The 15,380-nt window shown below is 37.5% G+C and overlaps 1 protein-coding gene across 3 annotated transcripts in view; it reads left to right on the top strand.

The window, feature by feature from the left end:
* Positions 1-15,380, top strand: part of ABCB7 (ATP binding cassette subfamily B member 7) — a gene marked incomplete at both ends in the record, with an annotated part of 122,275 nt that overhangs the window by 70,634 nt on the left and 36,261 nt on the right. For 2 of the 3 annotated variants that reach the window (XM_080718620.1, XM_080718619.1), the window contains one exon: positions 9,315-9,434. The exons of the other annotated variant lie outside the window; for it this stretch is intronic. In XM_080718620.1, the coding sequence (XP_080574746.1) occupies positions 9,315-9,434 (120 nt within the window). The remainder of the gene's footprint in view (positions 1-9,314; positions 9,435-15,380) is intronic. 3 annotated transcript variants of the gene reach the window in all.

The raw sequence follows: 15,380 nt of genomic DNA, 5'->3' as shown, positions 1-15,380 counted from the left end.
GGCCATGAAATTACTCTCCTGTAGGTCATACTGTCAAATTGAGCACTGCCTTAAGCAGTGTGATTTGTGGCTTCCACTTATCTAGTCAGGTGCTTCAGGTTTTGTTTATGTATAGTCATGTATCCCATAACAAAATTCCAGTCAACAATGGACAATATAGAATTATAATGGATTTGAAAAATTCCTATTGCTGCCGGGCGTGGTGGCGCACGCTTGTAATCCCCGCGCTTGAGAGGCAGAGACAGGAGGATCTCGCAGGTTCAAAGCCAGCAGCGCGCGCTGGCTTAGGAGACCCTGTTTCCAAAAATAAAATAGGTCTGGGACTGTAGCCCAGAGATAGACGGGCTTCCAGGAACCCCAGTACCACCAAAATAAATAAATAAATAAATAAATTCCTATTGCTTGGTGATCATGTAGTCAAAGAAAAGGCATGAGAAAAGGAAAGTAGAGAAGAGGAAAAAGAACAATCCCCAGACATCAACAATCTCTTTAAAATGTTTAAAAAAAATGAGCCCATGAGCCCAATGTTGAAAGGTTTTCATTAATAGAGAGGAATATTCATGGTACATTATCTTACAAGCAAATGTATGACGAAAAAAATAGAAACAAACCAAGCAAAACCACCATGGACATATTTCTGAAAAGAGTACTACCTCCTCTAGAACAGACTCAGGGAGGAAAGTCCTTTGAGAGAGATGCTAGAGGAAGATATCTTTGTCATGAGAAGTGTAATGGTTTGGATTTAAAATGTTCCCCTATCCCTCGTGGAAACTAGGTAGCTCTGGAAGCCAGGGGCTTGGTTGTAAAATCAGAAGTAGATATTTCCATTACAATGGAACCTGAGCAGGCCAAGTTTGGCTGGAGGAGGTGGGTCCCTGGGGTGTGGCCTCCTTCCCCTTGCTCCCTTTCTTTTGCTTCCAGTCTCCGTGATTTGAGAGCAAGTCCTTATAGTCTCCCTCTCTTTGCTTCCCGTCGGTGTCATGCCCCGAGATCCAGATGCCATCCTCACATGGAATGAGCCCACAATTCCAAGGAAACAGCAAATCTTTCTTCTAAGTTGTGCGGTCAGGTTTACTGGGATATAGCAATAACAATGCTGACTAAGACAAGAGGCGACAGCTCCATGGGTATTAAACACATTACCCCTGAACACCTTCCAGTGGGGCAACATGTGGAAGTGGAAGATGATGTGGAAGTGGAAGTTATTGATGATCCTGACCCCATGTGTGTGTTTTGTGTCTTAGTTTTTAAACAAAAAGTTAAAAAAATTAAATAGAAATTAATTAAATTAAATAAATTAATTAATTTAATAATTAATTAAATAAATAAATTAAATTAAAATTAAATAGAAAAAAGTTATGGAATAAAGATATAAAGAAAATATTTTGTAGAACTATATGATGTGTTTGTATTTTAAACAATATTATAAGAGTATAAAATTAGAAAGTTTATGAAATTAAAGTTATATTAAACTGAGATTAATTTACTATTGAAAAATTTTTATTAATTAGTATAGCCTAAATATATAGTGTTTGTAAAACCAACAGTAGTGTACATTAATGCCTAGGCCTTCACTAATGCCTAGGCCTTCACATTCACTCACTACTCACTCATTCATGCAGGGCAACCTCCAACCAGTCAGGGAGATGCAAATCAAAACTACCCTGAGATGTCATATATCCAACCCATATTATAATGGCAGTCACTACGAAGTCAAACAGCAGTAAATGGTGGCAAGGATGTTGGAAAATAGGAACTCTTTTACACTGTAGGATTGCAAATCAGTGCAGTCACTATGGAGATCAATGTGGAGATTCCTCAGAAAACAGGGAATGGATCCACCATACAAATCAGCTATACCACTCCTGGGCATCTTCCCAAAGGGACTGAAATCAGAATATTATAATGACACATGTATATTCATGTTTATAGCAGCACAATTCACCATAGCCAGATTACGGAACCAACCTAGGTGTCCATCAACAGATGAATGGATTATAAAATTGTGGCATATACCCACAATGGAATTCCACTCAGCTGTGAAGAACAAAATGATGCCATTTGCATGAAAGTGGATAGACCTGGAGAACATTATGTTAAGTGAGATTAGCCAGTCACAGAAAATGATGGACTGTATGATTTCTCTCCTATGCAGAAACTAGGGAGTAATTGGGATACCAGGGGTCATCAGAAACTGCAGTGGAGCCAGGGAGGCGGGAAGGAGGGGAGGATCAATGAAGAAAGCAGTTCTTTTGACAGTATGTTCATATGTGAGAATGCCAATCCCAATTCAGTACCCTATATGAGGAAGGGGGGAAAGTGGAGGGAGCCGGGGAAAGCCTGCCAAGTGGATGTCACTGTCACTGTGGTTTACATTATGCTCTGAGACTATAACACACCAATAAATGTATAAAAAAGTCCTTGGCTGGACATAGTGTCACATGCCTGTAATCCCAGCTACAAAGGAAGCTGAGACAGGAGGATCACAAGTTCGAGAATAGCCTGGTCAACATAGTGTGACCGTGTCTCAAAATAAAATAAAAAGAGCTGAGAATGTAGCTTAGTAGTGGAGTGCTCTTGGGTTCAATTCTCAGTACTAGAAAAAAAATGTGCCTCAGCTTCTGCTATGCCTCTTGGATTTGGCTCCAACTTTTTTTTAAGAAACGACATTATTTTTCAAACTTTATAGTTTATCTAAACTAAAACTGAAGTCATGTCCTTTACAGCTTAATGGACTCATAATGCATGATTACACAACTTCAGAACCCATTTTGTTAAATGAAGTGGTGACATTTTATGCACTATTAAGCCAACTAGAATAATTTTCTTGCTCTTAGCCATAACTTCTTTGTGTCCTTATTGAAAAAATTCTGGGATGTGTTGTAGAAGGTTTTGACAGGAGAGACTGTTTCTAAAGAGATATAGAAGCAGGGTCTTTTTCTTGTTATTTCATCAAGAAAAATATGGCAGACAAAACTCATGAAATGGGAAAGTGGTTGAAATGTCCCAGTTTGTGTTATAATGCATTGCATTATATTTATTTTATAATAGTTCAATTGGAAAAGTGGATTTTAGAATTACTGTCTTATTTCCTTTTTAACTGCATTTTCAGTGTGTGTAAAATAGAGCATTAAGAAATTTATTTTTAGCATTTTATATTTTTGCCATCTTATATATTTAAAGTTGTTCAGGATGGTAGTCCTTCTGTTTTCAGCACAATATAAACAGTTTTATTTCTGTTATTCTTTGTGCAATAAATTGCCTAAAAGACTAGCAAAATAAATTTGTCAGCCCTATGGGGATAATCATAATATAAAAGTACTCTGTATTATATAATGCACTGTTTGGGATTTCTTATAAATTAACAATTTTCCCTATTCCTTGCTGTGCAAATCTACTTGAAATTTTGTAATTTTCCCCCCTTTGAAATGAATTAAAATTTTTTCTTTGATGTGAATTATAGAAAATACAAGCAAGCCAAAAGTAGAAAATCAATGATTCCACCTACTCATAGTTACTGTCGTTTACACTTTAACAACAGTGGTATTGCTTTCCAGATCTATTTGTATGCACATGTAAACTCATACCCATATCATAATTTTCCCAAAAAATATGAGTGCTTCGTTCTGCTTTTTTTCCTTTAGTATATTTCTGAATGGCTGTTTTGTTGTGTGCATTCAATCTAATTTATTTTTACTATTCTTCAGTGTTGATAATTTACACTCTTTCCAATTTTGTTTCTATTAAAACAGCATGGGCACTGGGCATGGTGGTGCAGGCCTGTAATCTCAGTACTTGGGGGGTTAGACAAGAGGATCGCAGGTTTGAGCAACCTAGTGAGACTCTCAGAACAAACAAAAAAGGGCTGAAGTGGGACTTACAAGCAGAATACCCTTGGGTTCAGTCCCCAGTGAGAGACAGACAGACAGACAGACAGACACACACACACACACACACACACACACACACACACACACACACACACACACACCAGAATGAGCATAAACATCCTAAAAGGTGAATTTTCTTTTTTATATTTACTATTGATTGCCTGCATTTGGTATTAGGTTACAATAGGGAATACAAAACAGAGTTATTGCTCACATAATATTTCCATTTTAGCAGAAGAGGAGATATCAATCAAATAATCATACTGCTGTGTGTGGAGATTATATCTGATATGGGTATTCTGAAAAAAAATGGGATCGTATTTTTTTGTTGGTGTTTTGCTTTTTGAGGAACTGATTGAACCCAGGGGCATTCTACCTCCAAGCTACACCCTCATCCTTATTTTATTCTATATTTTGAAACAGAATCTTGTTGCTAAGTTGTGGAGGGCCTCACTAAATAGCTGTGCCTGACTTCGAACTTGCAATCCTTCTGTCTCAGCCTCCCAAGTACTGGGATTACAAGCATGTGCCACCATGCTCGGATTGGAGATCCTGTTTGTTTCTTTGTTTGTTTGTTTGTTTGTTTGTTTGTTTTGTGGTACTGGGGATGGAACCCAGGGGCATTGTACCTCTGAGTGATACCCCAGACCTGTTTTTTAGTTAGTTAGTTAGTTAGTTAGTTAATTTGTTTACTTATTTATTTATTTAATGGTACTAGGGATGGAACCCAGGGGCATTCTACCACTGAACTATACACCCAGCCCTATTTTTTATTCTTTATTTTGAAACAGAGTCTTACTGAGTTGCAAAGGGCTTACTAAGTAGCTGAGGCTGTCCGCGAACCATGATCCTCCGGTCTCAGCCTCCCGAATGCTGGGATTACAAGCGTCTGCCACCAGCTTGTCTTTTTATTTTTGAAACGGGGTGTCACTGAGTTGTGAAGGGCCTCACTAAGTGGCTGAGGTTGTCCATGAACCATGATCCTCCAGTCCCAGCCTCTGGAATGCTGGGATTGAGAGCCTGTTTTTTGATAGAAAGCAACAGTGGATCCTGATGCTGGTTGGGGAAGGCTTCATTGAGGAAGTGCTGCATAAGCTGGTAGCTAACTAGTTGAAAGAGGGGTGTGTTTGGTAAAGGTCCTATGGCAGAAGGGATTGTGGATGTTCAAGAAACTAAAAAGAAAAGAAACCAGTGTAGTCTGAACACTGGGTTCTTATAAGACTTGGCTGGGGGTTTTATAAGGTAGTTTGGTCAAGTATATCCTTATAAATTATATTACAGACTTTGTTATTCTAAGAATAAATTATATTACAGACTTTGTTATTCTAAGAATGGTAGGGATTCGGCTGGAAGTGATAGCTGATTATAGGGTGAATTTATTAGACAGGGAACAGTCAATTACGAGGTTGTTGCATTATTTTAGGTGAGAATTGATGGTAGCTTGGATTATATTGGAAATGGAAAGAAGTAAACCGAGTTAAGAGATTTTTTTTCAAGAATAAAATGGATTTAACTTGGAGCTTATTCTTAGAACTTTTTAGTATAAAGTCCCAGGAGTAGGATTTTTGAGACAAAGGGAAGATTTATTTTTGAAGCTTAAAAGAGATATCCAATTGCTTTCCAAAAAGATTATTTCGGAGTACTATCTATTAATAGAGTAGTAGAGTACTCATTTCATCAGCAATGAACATTATCTTCTATCTTTATAGTAGCTTTTCCAGAAATTGTGAAATTAAAATTGAGAAATTAAAATTTTCTGAATGGGGATTATTTTTCAAATATAATAATAAGTATTTTGGGAATAGATATATGTATTGACCTCCTTATTTTGGTTTTAGAAAGTATGGATTTGGCCGGGCATGGTGGCGCACACTTGTAATCCCCGCACTTGGGAGGCAGAGACAGGAGGATCGCGCAGGTTCGAAGCCAGCCGTGCGCACTGGCTTAGGAGACCCTGTTTCCAAATAAAAATATAAAATAGGCCTGGGAGTGTAGCCCGGAGGTCAAAGGGCTTCCAGGAACCCCAGTACCACCAAAAAAAAAAAAAAAAGTATGGATTTTATTCTTAATATTCTACCGCTAAAACCAAAATTAAGTCAAGACTTGATGTGAATGCTGCCTCAGGAACATGTGAAAAAAAAATGTGAGCTGATTTAGGTCAGATTAAGCATGACTGGAAAAATTGCATTTATTTTTTATTGGTACACTGTATTCATACATCATAGTGGGATACAAACTTTTGTAGACATACATGCACACATCGCCCAGTCAGCCCCCACCCGATCCCCACCCCATTCTCTCCCCATCCCTCCCTCCCATGCTTGGCTTAGTAGTTGACATCTAGTATTATAGCAATTTATCCAGAATTAAAAATGATAATCTCACATAACAGTTTCATTTGTCTGGTACCAAGCTTTTGATGACTTAAAGATAACATTTCAATGTTTCTTTTTGCTTTCTTTCTTACCAGAGAATATTTTTTTTTCTATTTTTTAGGTGAAACTATCATATATTTATATATTTATTTTTCAGAAAAAAAAATCTATCCTAATATGGAATATGGACTCTAGGTACCCAAAACGATCTTGAAAAAGAACAAAGCTAGAAGATATATATTTTCTGATTTCAAACCATATAAAGCTACAATAATTGAAACAGTATAGTACTGTTCTAAAGGCAGATATATAAACCATTGGAGTTAAATAAAAGCCTAGAGCTAAATTCTTCCCTACATTGTCAAGTTGTTTTTGACAAGGTTTCCACGAACATTTGGTGGTGGAAATAATAATCTTTTAACTAAATATTGTTGAAAAATAATAATTACTTGGAAAAGAATGAAATTGGACCCTTACCTAATCCCATATACATATATTAACTCAAAATAGATAAAAGACTTAAATATAAATCTTAAGACTATAAACTTTTAGAAGAGAATCTGGGTCATAAAACCTCACAACATTGCAATTGGCAGTGATTTCTTGGATATGACTTCAATGGCACAGGCAACAGAAGAGTATACAAACTCCCTAAAAAATAAAAAAAATATTGTATATCAAAAGACAATGTAAACAGAGATAAAAGTTACTAATAGAATGGGATAAAATATTTCCAAATGCTATATCTGAAGGTATATTAATATTCCAACTAGACATCCTAAAAATTAACAACAAAAAAGGCAAACAATTCAATTTTGAGATAGGTAAAAGACTAACCTAAATAATGAATCTCCACAGATAACCAATCTTAGTTGTCTGTTGGATGGAAAATCTTGTTTCTCTGGTTCTGGTGTGTGTTACCTATTTCTTCTTTGTAGTTAATCTCTTTGAGTATTTTCTCTAGTGCTGGTTTTGAAGACATAAATTCCTTCAGTTTCTGTTTGTCATGGAATCTTCTTATTTTTCCATCTAATTTGATAGAAAGTTTTGCTGGGTAGGAAATTTTTGGCTGGAAGTTGTTTTCTTTCAGAGTTTGGAATATGTTACTCCAAGCCCTTCTGGCTCTCATGACTTGGTTTGGGAAGTCTGGAGTGATTCTAATTGGTTTGCCTCTGAATGTCACTTGGCCCTTTGTTTTTGTTGCCTTTAAGATTCTCTGCTTTGCTTCTACATTGGTCATTTTGACAATTATGTGGCATGGGGATCATCTTCTCCGATCCTGTCTAAAGGGAGTTCTATAAGTTTCCTGGACCTGTGTATCAACCTCTTGCTCTGTTTGGAAAATTTTCTGCTATTACTTCCTTGAAGAGATTGTTGATCCCTTTGGTTTCACTTTCTTTTCCCTCCTCTATTCCAATTATTCTTAGGTTAGTTCTCTTAAAATGGGCCCATATTTCTTCAATGTCAGATTCCTGCTGTCAGATATTTTTTTCTAGATTAGAAACTATGCATTCATTTTTGGATTGCTCATCTTCTAAGAGCGAGATTCTGTTCTCCATGTGGTCTAATCGGTTGTTCATGCTTTGAATTGAGGCCTTCATTAATTGCATCCTTTATCTCTTTTTGGCTCTCTCTGAGTTCTTTTCGAAGCACCTCCATTATTTCTACAGTTATTTTCCTGATTTGATCTTCTAGAAATCTCTGATTTTCTGTTTTATCGGGTTCTGATGTTGTGGGGTTGTGGGCATTCATTGCTCCAGTGTTATTCCTCTTTCCCATGATTTCGGAAGTTTGTGCCTTCTCTGGGTTCTTCCCTTGGGTCACTATGACTTCGCTTAAGGTGCTCTGGATCTCGAATCTGTAGTATCTCTGACCCCAATACTCCTTTACTGTGTTGTATCACAGAGTCTCTGACCCAGGGAGTCGATAGAGGCTGCTTTAGACTATGGGGGGTGCCAGGTTGCGCGTTCTCCTATGGTGTGATATCTCTGCCACCGCCACTCCCCCACTGGGTCAAGTCCCTGGGAGTGCAGTACTGGGATATCTCCTCTGTGGCCCGCAATTTGACTCACTGTTCTTGAGTACGCAGATGTAGCTGTACTGGACTCGGTGAATTTGCTACTTCTGCCGCTGTTAGCAATATGGCGCCGCTGCTACGCCCTAGGCCGTGAGGCTGGCATATTTCTTCTTGGTTTTGAGTTCCACTCTGAGTCCCTGCAGCTTGTGCTGAGCTCAGCCACTGGGAGCTTTAGATGCTCCCTGCGCCGAAAGATCCTGCCCGGCTATTCCGAAGCGGCTCACCTCGGCTTGCTGTAGCCCTACGGTGAATTCGTCGCTGCCGCCAGCAGTATGGCGCTGCTGCCGCGTCCTCGTGCGTGAGGCTGGTGTATCTCCTCTGTGGCTCTGAGCTCTGTTCTCAGTCTGCTTTCTCTCTGGAGCCTGGTGATTTTTTTGCTTTTCTGGTGATGGTGTTTTCTGGCTATGAAAGGCGCTGATTTTGTGGTAATGGAGATTGGTTGTTAGCGGGGCTCTTAAGCCCCGCTTTTCTCGGTTGCCATCTCCCGAAAAATTGCATTTCTGTTGATATTTGTCATAACCTTATCTTTATTCAATATACTCAACACCAGTCCCCTTACTTACCTAAACACAGTATTGTAATTCTGCTCTACCATGAGTTTAGACTTAGGACTCCAATATTTACTAAAAAGAAGGAAGTATTTTTTAAGTTTTATGTAGTTTTTGTAGCTTAATAGATAAAAATCAATGTATAGTACATGTGCCTCTCCATTACTGAATAATGCTTTAGTAGTATGAGGGTTACTGTTGCTAACAGAAGGAAATTTTAAGAGCAAAAAGCAAATTTTTAAAAGCAATTGAAACTTTGTTTCTTAAGAATATCTCCTTTTTGGAAATGTTGGCGTTAGATTCAGCATATGTTATATTTGTAATGCTTTCATGTATTTATCAAGCATTTCTATAGTTCTACATTATTAAAGTATGGTTACACTTGAATTGACATGTTACTTTCTTGTTTTCTCTCTTTCAACAGTTAAAAGATGTTGATACTCGGAAAATCATAAAGGCAATGCTATCTTATGTATGGCCTAAAGATAGGCCAGATCTGCGAGCTAGAGTTGCCATTTCATTGGGATTTTTGGGTGGTGCAAAGGTAAGACTGAGAGAAATTTTGCATTGTTTTGTTACTATAACTAAAAAATACTATATTTTCTAGTCATGAACCCTGAGATAGTGTAAGCCTCTTTTGGGAGGAGCATGTCCAACTTTAATCTTCATTTAGTGTTTTTTTCCCTTTTTTATGATGGTATTGGAGATTAGATCCAGGAGCATTTTATCTCTGAGCTACACTGGTCTCAGTAGGTTGCTGAGAATCTTACTGTGTTGCTGAGGCTGGTCTCAAATCTGCAATCTTCCTGTCGCAGCCTCCCAAGTACTGGGATTACAGGCATGTACCACCATGCCCAGCTCCTCATATCATTTATATGATTATTTTATGCAGTGAGTAGAATTTATATTATATCATGGAATTTATCTCTGGATTGGACATCTAACATCCTCAACTCAATGATATTTGCTCCTAAAACCAGATGCAGGAACATTGGCTGTAACAAACATAAGAAGCTTCATAAAAGAAGTTCCTCAGAGTCTTGTTGGCTCTTATTTATTATGTATTTTTGAGTAAGTATAGTCTCCAATTTCTAGTTAATTAAAAAGAGGATGAAGGTATTTTAGGCATATTGATAATACTAAGTGGTAAAAGTAGTTGTTCACATCAAAGGGGAACTAAAAATGGAAAGACACTGCACATTTCAGTAGCCTCCTGTTTTTCATCGTACTATAGAACAAAGTTAATACATGACTGTTTTCAAGGTAAAATCTTTATTTTCAATTTATTTCAAGTTTAAATTCAGACAAGCATACATATAATGGTATAATATGTTGCCATGATGAAGAGCATGTTCTCTGGAGTCAGACTGTCTGGGTTTTGCCACTAAGTTACTCTATAAGAGGGGGCAAGTTACTTGTCTCCCTGCTCCAATTTCCTAATTTGTAAAGTAGGTTTGTTATAAAGACTAAGAACATTAACCTACAAGAGGCTTAGAGCAGTGCCTGGCAAGTAGTAACACAGAATGTAAGTGTTAAAAGGAACTTAAATTTCCAAAAATATGGCTAAAACTCTGCTTTAAATTATAAATGATATTTGGTCAGCTGGGTGTGGTGGCGCACACTTGTAATCCCAGCATTTGGGAGGCTTACACAGGAGGATCTCGGTTTGCAGGCAGCCTCAGCTACTTAGTGAGGCTCTTTGCAACTCACTGAGACCCTGTTTCAAAATAAAGGATTAAAAAATAGGGCTGGGGGTGTTGCTCAAACAAATAGATAAAACAAAAAAATAGGGCTGGGGGTGTTGCTCAAACAAATAGATAAAACAAAATAAATGATGTTTGGTCATAATTTGGCCATTTCTTTTACATAAAAAGATTAATATTTTGTTCATAACCCAGATTTTGCCACTTACTTGTTTTCTATATTATATATTTACTCATTTTTCCTACTCTAAAATATATTGGGAATTTACATAGCATACTGATTGGGCACTGCAGGGTATTCAGATATGACTAAAGCAAGTTTCCTCAAATCATACAGGCTAAGGCAAGTTTTCTTTTATAGCTAAAATACAAGGTAGATAACAAATTATTTGAATAACTACCAGACATATGTTGTGGGTTTTAAAGGAAAGAGAGGAGTAACCACCAGCATGAGAACTCAGGAAGCTTTCACAGGGAGATGGTGACAGCCGAGACAGACCTGGATCACTGAGGAGGATTGGTATAGGTGTAGAAATAATGTGAACAATAACCTTATAAAAGCATATAGTATATGTAGAGATATAAATATTCCATCTTGGCTCCAATAAGGGAAAATATTTCAGAAGAACTGGATGTAAGCTTGGAAAGATAGAAAATTCTATTTTGAGTAGACTAATAAGGTTAACTGTGCTTTGGGGAATTATTCTGGCCCTGTTGTAAAAGGCAAAGTATGGATACCATTCCTATTAGTTCCATGTGTTCATTCATTGAGTATTTACTGACTAGTAATGAGAGTAATGTAATAATCTAGGTAGGCAGTAAAGCAGTGTGTACCAAAGTGATGATAGAATTGGTAATATGGAATGAAATATACCAGATATGTTGTGAGTCAAAAAGAATCAGCAACAGATTGATTATTAGATATGAAAGAAAGAGAATAGGATTAAATGATAATACCAGGAATAAAAGAATGATAATGCCCTTAACAGTACTTGGAAGTGAGTAAGAAGATTTTGTTTGGGGAATGAAGATCTTGGTTTTGGATATGTGAAGTTTGAAATGCTAGTGCAAGATCTAGGTAGTAATTCATTCAGCTGGTAATACAAAAACAAGACAAGTTACGGAAGGAGCCCACGATTAGAGAGATTAAGAGGAGATAGTTTAAACAATGCAAACTGGTGAGCTCCCCAAGAAAAAGGTCAGCAATAGAAGCTGACTAGAGACTAAACCTTTGTTCTGTAGGAAAGTAAAATAATAGAAGGAACTGGAAAGGAGTGATTGAAGAGATACGAGTAAAACCAACATAATTCACAATCCGACCCTGCATTTTCATGTTTCCTTTCTCATCCATGGGCTCTGCTGAGTATTCTCCCAATGAATTGGACCAATTCCCAAGAGAGTACTTAAATCAACATGCCAAGCAACAGATCAGGAACAAGACATCTATTCTCAACAGAGGGAACAATATTACATCTAATTTTGGTAGTTAATGTTGAAATTTTTTAGCTTTCATGTTCATTTTTTAGCACAGTACTGGTTGCTGGATTGTAGCTTTTTTTTTTTTTACGGTACTGGGGATGGAAACCAGGGGCATTCTACCTTTGAGAGAAGCCCCCATCCCTAATTTTTTATTTTTATTTATTTATTTATTTATTTATTTATTTATTTATTTATTGGTGCTGGGTTGGAACTCAGAGGCTTTCTACCTCCAGGCTATACTCCCAGACCTATCTTATATTTTATTTGGAAACAGGGTCTCACTAAGTTGCTGAGAGCCTCACTAAGTAGCTGAGGCTGGCTTTGAACCCGTGCGAGCCTCCTGTCTCAGCCTCCCAAGCATGGGGATTACAAGCGTGTGCCACCATGCCTGGCTTTTTATTTTTAAAACCAAGTCTCACTGAGTTGGGAAGGGCCTCCGTAAGTAGCTGAGGCTGTCTGCGAATCCAGATCCTCTCTGGCCTCTGCCTCCTGAATGCTGGAATTACAAACTTGCGTCACCACCCTGGGCTCTAGATTGTATTTTACATACAAATTACCTAAGGATAAAAAGATGATTCTGAGCTCTTGTGCAAGGCAAAATTAGCATACTGGCCTTTATTTTATTAGTTGAATATAAGTACCTTGCTGACAAGTAAAGGCCTATCATTTTCTGGACTTTCTTTTGAATGGAAGAGAACAGATTAGAGTATGACTAATTAATGTAGTCAAAAGGAGACACAGGTAATAATGTTTGTATTAGGATTTACTTTTAGAGGAGTTCCAGTTCTCCAAAATTATGGACTTCTATTACCTGGGGACAGGTCAATATCAGGGTATGAAATCTAGATCTAAGCTAATAGAAAGTATTGCATTAAATGCTTGTAAAACTAATTGCAGATTAATACAAATGAATATAGAAAGTTCTTAAAACATATATTTCATTCTTTTAGAATTGAGAAAAGAGAAGAAACTCACAGGTTGTTATGATGAGTGCCTGCTAGTACTTTCAAAGCATATAATAACAATTTTCTTTTTAATGGACCATAGAATAATTTGAAGCATACAGAGCAGAGTAGTAGCATTAACCTTTCAAAATACCATTTTTTTCAGCCTATGTACTGTTTGCAGTTTAAAAGTGGTCACTCTTCTAAACTTTTTTTGGGAGGGTACTAGGGATTGAACCCAGGGGCATTCTCCTTCCGAGCTACACCCCCAGCCCTATTTTTTATTCTTTATTTTGAAACAAGGCCTCACTAAGTTACAGAGGCCCTCACTAAGTAGCTGAGGCTGTCCGTGAACCATGATCCTCCTGTCTCAGCCTCCCAAATGCTAGGATTACAAATATGTGCTACAACAGCTTGCCTCCAGTCCTATTGTTCATTCTTTATTTTATTTTGTTTTATTTTTGCGGGTCTGGGGATGGAACCCAGAGGCATTTGACCTCCAAGCTACATCCCATACCCTATTTTTTATTCTTTATTTTGAAACAGAGTCTCACTAAGTTGCGGAGGGCCTCACTAAGTAGTTGAGGCTGTCTATGAACTGCCATCCTCTTGTCTCAGCCTCCCGAATGCTGGGATTACAAGTGTGTGCCACCACACCCGGCTATTTTTTATTTGTTGAAACAGAGTCTCACTAAGTTGCAGAGGGCTTCCAGGCTTGCTGCAAACCTACAATCATCCTGTCTCAGCCTCCCAAGTACTGGGATTACAAACCTGTGCCACCATACCCCCTTCTTCTAAACTTTAAGAAAAACTGGTTATTGGCTAGGTGTTGTGGTGCATGCATTAATCTTACTACTTGGGAGGCTGAGACAGAAAGATTACAGGTTCGAGGCTAGCCTCATCAATTTAACGAGGCCTTCATCAGTTTAGCAAGATCCTGTAATTTCAAAATAAAAATAAAAAAGAGCTAGGGGGTGTGGCTTGGATGTAGAATGTCTCTGGGTTCAATCCCAAATACCAGAAAAAACTGATTTTTTAAAGCAGTATTGTGTGTTTTATAATTGGTATGCAAAGATAGAGCTGGGCATGGTGGCACCCACCTATAATCCCAGTACTTAGGAGGCTGAGACAGAAGAATCATAGGCTTCAGGCAGGCCTCGGCAACTTAGAGAGAACCTCAGCAACTTAGCGAGATAAAACAAAAATTAAAAGGTCTGGGGGTGTAGCTCGGAGGTAAAATGCCCCTGGGTTCAATTCTCAGTACAAAAACAGAAGTAGTTAAAAAAAACAAAGATATAGGTTCCTTTTATCCCTAATTTCTTTAGCATCTTTATCATGAATGGGTATTAGATTTTGTCAAATGCTTTTTCAACATAGTTGAGATGATCATATGATTTTTGCCCTTAGTTCTATGAATGGAGCAAGTTACATTAATTGACTTATTTATATATGTTGAAATATCCTTGCATCTCTGGAATGAAACCAGCTTGGTCACAAAGTATTAATTTTTCTTAATGTGGTTTTGAGTGCAGATTGTTAGTATCTTTTATTTTTGGTGGTACTGGGGGTGGAGCCCGGAGGCTTTCTACCTCCCGGCTCCACTCCCAGACCTATTTTCTATTTTATTTGGAGACAGGGTCTCACTAAGTTGCTGAGAGCCTCACTAAGTAGCTGAGGCTGGCTTCGAACCTGTACGATCCTCCTGTCTCAGCCTGCCAAGTGCAGGGATTACAAGTGTGGGCCACCACGCCCAGCTGCTAGTATCTTTTAATTAAGAGTTTTTGCATCTGTATTCATTACTGATAATTAGTTTGTAATTTTCCCATGGTATCATTATTCAGTTTTAGAATTAAAGTGATACTGGCTTCATAGAATCAGTTTGGTAGTATTCTACTGTTTTTCTATTTTATGGAATAATTTGAGAAATACTAGTTTAGTTCTTCTATAAAGGGCTTATAGAATTCAACTGGGTATCTGTCTGGACTTGGACTTTTCTTTGATGGAAAACTTTTTTATTTAAGTTTTCTCTGTCCTCTTGGTTCAATTTAGGTATGCTGTGTGTGTCTAAAATAATTTAGGTTGGTTGCATGTGTCTCTTTGTTCTAGGTTTTCCAGTTTATTGGAGTATAAGGTTTTGAAATAGTTTCTAATAATTTTCTGCATTTCTATACTATCTGTTGTGAAATCTCTATTTTCATTTCTTATTGAAGTAATTTGGTTTTGGTCTTTCTTTTGGTTAGCTTGACTAAGGGTTCATCGATCTTTATCTTTTCAAAACACTAGCTTTTTTTATTGATTATTTGGATTTTTTGTTTTTTATTTCACAGAAGCTCAGGAAATTGAAATGAGAATTAATAGGATGAC

The sequence above is a fragment of the Muscardinus avellanarius genome (assembly GCF_963383645.1).
Source record: "Muscardinus avellanarius genome assembly, chromosome: X".
NCBI classification, from domain to species: domain Eukaryota; kingdom Metazoa; phylum Chordata; class Mammalia; order Rodentia; family Gliridae; genus Muscardinus; species Muscardinus avellanarius.
This window is presented reverse-complemented; position numbering and strand designations above follow the sequence as displayed.